At 39.9% G+C, this 8,994-nt stretch overlaps 1 protein-coding gene across 10 annotated transcripts in view; it reads left to right on the forward strand.

Moving 5' to 3' along the window:
• The window catches only part of LOC103478387 (protein MTSS 1-like), a 50,373-nt gene extending 41,578 nt beyond the window's left edge, over window positions 1-8,795 (forward strand). For 3 of the 10 annotated variants that reach the window (XM_008432194.3, XM_008432198.3, XM_008432200.3), the window contains 8 exons: window positions 52-149; window positions 1,389-1,653; window positions 2,634-2,744; window positions 3,585-3,821; window positions 4,025-4,231; window positions 5,172-5,334; window positions 5,428-5,721; window positions 6,207-8,795. In XM_008432194.3, coding sequence (XP_008430416.2) covers window positions 52-149; window positions 1,389-1,653; window positions 2,634-2,744; window positions 3,585-3,821; window positions 4,025-4,231; window positions 5,172-5,334; window positions 5,428-5,721; window positions 6,207-6,661 — 1,830 coding nt within the window. In that variant the 3' untranslated portion in view covers window positions 6,662-8,795. The remainder of the gene's footprint in view (window positions 1-51; window positions 150-1,388; window positions 1,654-2,633; window positions 2,745-3,584; window positions 3,822-4,024; window positions 4,232-5,171; window positions 5,335-5,427; window positions 5,722-6,206) is intronic. The other 7 variants (XM_008432196.3, XM_081597618.1, XM_008432202.3 and 4 more) reach the window with 5 other exon arrangements.
• Window positions 8,796-8,994: the final 199 nt, after the last annotated feature.

Raw genomic sequence — 8,994 nt, forward strand, 5'->3', positions numbered from 1 at the left:
CAGGTAAATAAGTTTGCTATTTCTGTTAATATTGATAATGATTATTTTTAGGTGATCTCAGACCTGAAGGGCTCAGACTATGGCTGGTCATATCAAACGCCACCTTCTTCCCCGAGTACTACTATGTCCAGGAAGTCTAGCATGTGCAGGTATGTTTATGCAGTTTTGACCTTCGTGTTTTAAAAGAAGTAGAGTACTCATTAACCTTCTGCATCCAAGAAACACTGTGTGAAGTGGTCAAAGATCCTTTATTTTCTATAAGAGGAAGCTCAGTAAGTTTATCAAGTGTACATTTACCTTATGCATTTGCATTTCTCTAAAAGCCCGAAAATCTTTTTTATTCAAATCAGAAATGATGAAGGCATTAAAACTGACAGTTTTCCAAACCATGACTGACACCTAGTGGCCAGGATGAGCTGGGGGAAAAGTCTTTTATTATTTTGTTGCACTCTTATTGATCACCCAATGAGAATAACACCAATACTATGCAGAATGACTTGGGGGAGCGGGGGAGTTAGCTGTTCAGACTATGTCTTCTGCTCGCTGTCCTTTGCTTTCTCTAATGGTTTTTGTACAACTGCTCTGGTTTAAAGTCAGAAATTTACTGTTTGAGTTCCTGTTTTCACTTTTTTTACCTATGCTGTTGTTCTTGGTCAGTCTATTCTTGGGTTGTGAGTGAATTTTAATTCAAGATAGATATTCGATTCATTTTTAATTTGAAACTAAAATCAAAGAGAATATCACATGTATCAAAGGGATACATGTGATACTATTAATTTTTATTTTTCAACAAACAGGAGCAACATTATGAGTCTCATAAGTGAGTTTGAGTAACAAAGCAGTGCTTTTTTTGTATTTCTTTTGGTTTTTTAAAGAATACTTGTAGGTAGTCGGTGTCTTGCATATTTTTTTTTCATGATCCAGGTGCATATTTTATACTTGTTTCAACGACTGGAGGAAGCGTTTTCACGTTTTATTATTGACAGTGAATGTAATGTAAGGTGGCTTAGTGTGTGTAATCTAAATTGAAATAATTAGTCATTGAATTTGTTCAGCATCTGAGTATTTTGTGTCTTGATAAAAGTCCTACCCTCTGTATTCATTATGATTTATTTATTTATTTTTTTTTCATTGGTTTGATTGGATTGGCTTCGGTCACTGCTTGCTGCATCATTTTGTGCCGTGTTAATCGTTTCCCACCCTGTCTCCTCCACATTCCCCGTTATCCTCTGCCTTTCATCTCTCCCCTGCTTCCCCTCTACTCCCCCCTCCACTCGACCCTTCCTCCTAAACCCGTGGCTTCTGGTGAACTTGACTGTCTTTAACTCTCCTTGCCACTGCTAAACTTCTCCCACTGGTCCTCCCTTTTTGCCATCCTCCTTTCACAGTAGTCTGAACAGCGTTAACAGTAGTGACTCCAGGGGTTCCAGTGGCTCTCACTCTCACTCTCCTTCCTCCTCTTCTTCCTCCTCCTCCTCGCATCACCTCTTTCACCATCATCACCCCTGCCATCGATACCGCAGCTCCACGTTACCCCTGCAAGCCCCGGTTCGGCTCTCTAGCATCTCTTCCCACGACTCTGGCTTCATTTCTTCATCGCAGGACCAAAATGCATCGTCCAAATCCTCTTCACCGATGCCAGCTGAAACAAAGGTAAGACGGGGACAAAAAAAAGAGATGCCCAATATTTATTCATATATTTAAATCCGGCTCCCTACTGAGAGCCAGTCTCCTTCAGACAGACAGTTGTCTGGCCGTGGTAAGTATGTGAAGTCATTTCAGTGCTATTATTGTATCATAAATGTGCAGGAAATTAGTTTGCTTCCTTTCTAGCCCAGGGTAAAACGGGTCAGAACCATCCTGCTATGAAAAAAAAAATAAAAAAATCCACCACTGTGACAGACTGTTGTTTGGCTAAACTTAAAACCCTCAGAATACGCTCAGTTTTATTTTTGATTAAATGAATCATAGTTAAATTATATGCTGCTGTGTTGCCTGTATGTTTTACATACATTAGGAGCATGTCTATATCGCCTCGGTCTGACTCTGACAAAGGTTGTGAGATAATAACGTATGAGTCAGTCCAGGGGATTGTCTGTGCGGGCTTTGAGGCTTGCGATCGACCGTGAGAGCAGTTGCATTAGTCGACGTTGTGCTGCTCGCCAGAAACCAGAGCTCCTCAGCCCAGAACACATCGGTTTAGTTGGACTCCAAGTTTTTATGATCCGCTGAAGGTGGTTTGGCAGCTACATGCCTGACCCACATACAGTACAGGCCTGGGAATGGGGCCTTGTGTTTGCTCACTGTGGGTTACAGTAACAGATGCTTAAAAGGGGCTTTAACTTTTTGAAGGGTTTTAACTGAGCTTCTTTCTAATGAGGCTGACACTTAAATTGTTGCTCTTAATGGCCTTGCATCTAATGCTAATATAACTCTTCTCCTAGTGCACTGTTCGCTGGTGCTTTTCCTTACTAACTCGTGGAGAAGTCGCTACAGCTGCCAAACAGTTTTCTTGTGCTTCTAGCCGTCAGTATGTCTTTGCTTTAATTCTCTCTCCTCCATCGGTGCTTCCTTCTCTCTCCCACCTCATCATTCCACTTCCTGCCGGCTGCTCCCTGTCCTCTCTGTCACAGCCTTGTCCCAGTTCCAGCTCCTCTGAGACGTCAGAGACTGGGCAGCTTCACGGTGACTGCAGCACTGCCTGCTCTCTCACCGCTACTGCACTTCAGCATGCTACTGACAAGGTGAAAAGCTCTTTCTGTATAATGAACCGCAGACCTTCATACGCCAGATATCCACTTCCGTTCAGTGTAGGAAGGTTGAGGGAACTGAAGAGGCTTGCAAAAGGATTAATATCACCTGGTTTAAACCTCAAACTTCTGCATATATGGTTGAAAATGTATGCTTTAGATCAATGCAAAGTGGGTGATAATTCAGTTAAAAATAGCATGAGTGTCTTTTTTTTTTCAAAATAATCTGAAAAGTTTGGTGGGTATTTATATTCAGCAGCTTTTTTGTACAATCACAGCTGCAACTCTTTTTGTGTATGTCTCTACCAGCTTTTCTTGTAAAGATGCTTCAATAAACCTTTGCTGATGTCTTTACTCAGTCCAGTCAGATACTAGATTAAATAGAGAGCCTTTGTGGGGTCTTGCCTCGGATCGTCAACTAGATCTGTGTTTTACAAATAAACAGGAACGTGTTTGGTCTCAACCTTCCATTTTCCATTCCCCTTCATTCGTGGCAGAACAATGCAAATGGCACTTAGTATTGCTTTTTGATGCAACAGGTTTTCTTGGTACTCTTTCTACCACATTAGTCCCCAAATAATGGTTGGGCTGCCAACAGAGTTTGTCAGTTTTTCAGATTTCATCCATCCATCCATTTTCTTTAGCATTCAGACTCATCTATGCTGATGTTGGTTAATCAACATGGATTTTGATCTTATTTTGCTTTCATTAATTTATCCTCAGTTATGTATGTTTATTATTATTATTTGTTCACCATTTCATTTATTGATCCCATTGCTTCTTTTCCTTTTGTTTGCTTCTGTTGCCATCGGTCTGTCCTTCCATCAACACCAGTTGTCCAATGGCTTTGACCACTACAGCCCAGCCAGTCCCTCCTACCTGCATAGCAATGGGGGGAGCTTGAGCTCAGCTCCAGGCACTTCCTTCCCATTCTTCCCACCATCCTCTCCCTCCACCTCATGCCCCACTCGCTCCTGGTCACGCCCCGCCTCAGCCTTGCTGCCGGACTATCCCAACTACGGCACGTTGGGGTCCCCGATGGTACCTTCATCAAAAGTCCCCAGCTGGAAGGTTGGTCATCACCTCAGACTTGATGAGCAACACATTTCCATTCTCCCTGTGTGCATTTTGCTCACCGCACAAGTTTGCTTGGCAATTTTAGAATTCATTTCTTATTTTTTAACTTTGAAGCTTAAATCAAAAGAGAACCATTTTAAGGCTTTAAAACATCAGAGAAATGTGGAAAAATCATTATTAAACAATTTTGTCCACAGGACTGGGCAAAGCCAGGACCTTATGACCAGCCCATGGTCAACACACTCAGGAGGAGGAAAGACAAGGAAGCTTTGGGTGGGATGGAGAATAATGGGAGCACAAATGGTGGCAACAGCCCCCCTTCAGATCAAACATCAATCTCAGCACCCTATCCTGCTCAGACACAAACACCAAGCCAGCAGGAAGAGAAGAACCGGATCATGAAGGTCAGTTTCTGTCTCCTCTGAATTTACTGTGAAAAAGTGTTTGTCCCTATAGAGATCTCTTAATTTTGCTAGCAAATTTTAATATAATGTAGTTATAAAGTGAGTAAAAACTAAATGCTCTTTTTAAATAATGATTCCATTTTTAAGGGAAAAATTATCCACACCAACTGGCTTTACATTGAAGAGTATCCCAGTTAGCCCAATAACAGATTGATCCACCCTCGACAACTAGTGTCAAGGTTTTGCAATAACTAGCCATCAATAAAAAACTTTGGAACCAGTTTTGGACTGATTGATAATGAATTTGTTTCTCATCCGTTTTTGGATTTCATTTGATTATGGTCATTAGGCCTGCTTCATGTTGTGAAGATTATCTTCTAGTTCTCCAGGTCTTATCTCGGTGGCATTGGATTCTACTTCTAACCCTCAATATAAATCTGTAAACTTTTTTTTTTTTTTGATATCGTTTTGCAATATAAGTGTTTTTTTTTTTAATGATTGGAAAGATTTAAGTGGAAAAATGAGGGGAAAAAGTTGATACAATTTGTAAGAGGTCCCCTTTTTTTATTTGCATTTGTTATTAGATCCAGAAGAGCTTTTTTGCACATTTCCATTGAGTACATTTAGTAATGTCCTAAAACTGCAGACATATTTTTACAAAATTACTCAATGATTACCTTTAATGGTGATACTTATTTCCACATATTGTTTAATGCCATCTGTTAACTGTGAGCGTTCAACAAAAACAATTTTGTTGCAGTTAACGGCATGCAAACAATGTGAATAGCCCTCAACCATTAATGTTCCCCGTTAATGACTTTAGTGGGTTGGACTTAATTATTTTAATGGCTTTAATACACTGCACTTGGTTGTATCAATTCAGTCTAACATCTTGATCTTGTCTTTCCCCCCACATGTTGATTTCATCTGGTTTTGTCAGGCTGATGATCTCGAGGCCCAAAATGAACTGGCCCTGGTCTTATCCAGGGGTCTGGAGCTGGACACCCAGAGGTCAAACAGAGACTCCATCCAGTGCTCCAGCGGCTACAGCACTCAGACCAACACACCCTGCTGCTCTGAAGACACCATACCATCACAAAGTAGTAAAGTTTATCCCGATTATCTATTCGGAGATTTTGTGTCATAATCCACTCTGTAGTAGTGTGACTTAACCTCCTCATATTTACCCATGACAGTTTCAGATTACGACTACTTTTCCATGGCTGGAGACCAGGAGCCTGAGCAGCAGCAACCGCAGCAGCCATCTGACTTCGACAAGTCCTCCACGATCCCCAGAAACAGTGACATTGGCCAGTCCTACAGACGCATGTTCCAGACCAAACGGCCCGCCTCCACAGCCGGCATGCCCATCACACAGACCCCATATCCTGGACAGGGGACGTACCACGGGGCAGCCTATCCCTCCACACCGGTCCACACAGGAGCCTATCCATCTGCTCCTGCTGGCCAATACACTGCTACTTCTACGGGTACAAATAACTGAGGTTTTTCTTATTGCAACCACAAACTTAGGCATGTATTTAAACAAAAATGAAAATAAAACTCAAACAATTAGTAATAGAATCCACCTGAGTGTAACTTATTTTGAGTCATGGAGGCAGGTCAGAGGTGATGGGAAGATGAATAGAGTTAAATAGAGGTTGGTCATTAGGCAGTGAGAGATTTAAAGCCTCTAACAGGCAGAAGGTGGCTTAAAAACAGAACTATTTACTCTGTGGGACTGAATACAAATCGTACTCCACACCTTTCAGATTTTGATTTTTTTTTTATTTGAAAAACATGTTTTTTTTTCATGTTGTAAAATATCAATAAAATACATTTTGTTTTCTTTTGTGTATCTTTAACAAAGGTTCACGTTAAAACCATAATTTTCTATCAGCATTTATTATTTGCTTTATATTGTATCATCATTACCTTCCAAGGATTCATCCCACCTCTGTAATCCTCCCTGCAGGTCATGGTCCAGTTATCATCACCCCTGGAGTTGCCACAATCCGCCGCACCCCCTCCTCTAAACCCTGCGCCCGTCGCTCCGGCTCTGTGGGCGGAGGCCCCATTCCCATTCGTACTCCTGTCGTGCCTGTGAAAATCCCTACAGTGCCTGATATGTCAGGAACAGTTAACGGGAGCAGGAGTCCAGAGGAGATGGGAGGAGGAGAGGAAAGCTCATATTCCTCGACATTTGTAAAACCAGGCGAAGCTGGCACGCTTCCTTTGACGTCCTGGAGTGGTCAGGCCTCCACCAACCCTCCGACCGTTCCCCTGCCCAACCAGCTGGTCCAGCCGTACCAGGCAGGTGGAGAGGAGGTGGACGAACAAGATGAAGGAAACATGCTTGTGGCTATCCGCAAGGGGGTCAAGCTCAAAAGAACCCTCACCAATGACCGTTCAGCTCCACGGATCGCCTGACAGCATCATCCGACTGCCAGCCTGGTGTCACAAGTATCTTGAGCTTTGATGATGGAAATTTCCATTAAAAATATTTGGAAATTTGGTGAAAAGCTTTAAAAGAAAGAAAAAGTTTTTTGTGTTAATAGGAGACACCTCTCGTACGAATTGTTCACTTGTGAAAACATGTCACCTCAAAGACATTTAACCTCGACTTAGTGTAGCTTTTTCTTTTTCGTTGATCCGTCAGATTCATCAGACAAAGGCAGAATCATTGGTATAACCAGTAGTAGACCAGAGAGCCCCCTTGTGGTTGTTTCTGTTCCTGCTGAGTAGATTTATTCTTCATTGGCCATCAAACAGGAGCTTTAAACCAAAACACTTATTATTTCTGCTGGGTTGGGTCCATGTTGTGTGTCGTAACAGTGTGAAATATTACGATGCGCTTCTGTGAATATTTTTCTGAAAAGAGGGCACAAATGACTTAACTGACCTTGTCCTGTGGTAAAACAACCACTGTTTATGAAAAATAATGGACACCAAGCTGTCTTCCACTTACAGCTCAGAGGCATAAACACAGTTCACATCAGAGCCCCTCATGGACCCGAATGGCCGACCCAAGAAGCTGTGGAAAAGCAGAGGAACTGACTTTGTTACCACTTGTGTCACCACGCGTTGCTGCAAGCTACTTTGTAAAGTGTAACGAGGTTATATAAATAGAAATTTGATCTTTTGTTTTAAAATCTTTGCTTGTTTTATTGTCTTTATAATTTGTAAATAATTTAGCACATCTAAATTGAGGATGAGTGTAATGGTTCAGAGTGGCAATTTTAGTTTCAAAACATCTAAAAAGGTTGTAATTATCATTGGCCTCCCCTGCGTTAATGTAAATTTTTGGTTAAACTCTCCTGCAGGTTTTTGATTTCTCATATCTTTTGGCTCTGCAGGCTACATACTGAGATTTGTAGGATGTATAAACATTATTAATTGACCCTCCACTATCATACTAGGGTATCCATGTGCAACAGCTTGAAAAATTAAAAACAAGTGATATAAATTTTTAATGAGACAAACTATTTTTGATGTAAAGATTCTCAGTTAAAATTTCTAAACATTTTTATTTCCAAGTTTAACTTTTTTGTTTCCTTTTACTCTAACAAGGAAGTACTTCTGATTAACATTTCCAACTTTTGCAGTATCATCCTTTATGTACAGATATTGTTTCAGTCAAAAGGAGGAAATCGGATCAAAATGTATAATTCATAAACTATATAAGTAGCGTTTTAGTTTTTTTTATCAGGGCTTTGATAAGATTTTGGGATACGAGATTAATCCTCGTATCGTAGCGTTAGACTATAAGCTAAGGAGGCTAGTTAGTGGCACCACGTCTTAATTCATTTGCGTTTCAGTTCAAGCACTGTGTACTTCAAGATGTATGAAAGTGTAAATATTGTTTAGCGATGGTCAGTCGAGGAACTCACACATTTTTTATTTATTTTCTTTTTCAGTGTTTTAATTCCATCTTGGTTCTCATCTTATTTCTATTTTTATACGTTCTAAAAAAAAAATATCGGAGTAAGAAGGTTGCTTATCCTTTCCAGTGTGAGAAAGATATAAAACAGATGTGCAGACATTACATATTGACGAGAGGCAAGCTGTTTAACTGAGTTCACAGGCAACAGTATTATAAGTTTTGTGTACAAAATAACTGTACATTTTCCTCTGAGTTGGTTAAAATGTCTGTATTGTTTTAGTTTTTGCTTGTAGTTATTTTAGCATGACTGAACAGATAATGGACTAACAGAAATATTCATAAACTTGACAGCTGTTCCCTGAAGGCAATTTTATTTTATGACCTGGTCATTTTTTTCTGTCTGAATATCTAAAATATGCTATTAACCTGTAATTCCCATATTCAAATTCTTAGCATAAATATATATTTCCAAATGCCAGTATATCCTATGAGTAAGAAGTTTATAGTTTGTGAAATTTTAAACATTACAGTTTAATCTGTGACATAGTTTAGTCTTTTGCTCATTTTCTCAGTGGAGAGTTGACCTCTCGCTGCCTGTCCCTGTATAGTTTAAGCTTTGATGCCGTTTATTTTTCAGGATAAAGTGGCACCTTTAGAAATATAATAAAAATAATCAACTTACTTTGGCTCAGTTGTTTTTGTTGTTTTGTATATGAATGCTTTTTTTTTGAGTGGGTATAAAATCACGTCTATATAAAAATGTTGTATGTAATGCCTGACAATCTTTGAACCAAGAACCATTTTATATTTTTTAGACTCGAGATGCAATTTAAAACTGATATATTAGACGTTATAATTTGCACATTTTCTTTTCTTATTT

Source organism: Poecilia reticulata, chromosome 16, assembly GCF_904066995.2.
Source record: "Poecilia reticulata chromosome 16, P_reticulata-male-v2, whole genome shotgun sequence".
In the NCBI taxonomy this organism is placed as follows: Eukaryota; Metazoa; Chordata; class Actinopteri; order Cyprinodontiformes; family Poeciliidae; genus Poecilia; species Poecilia reticulata.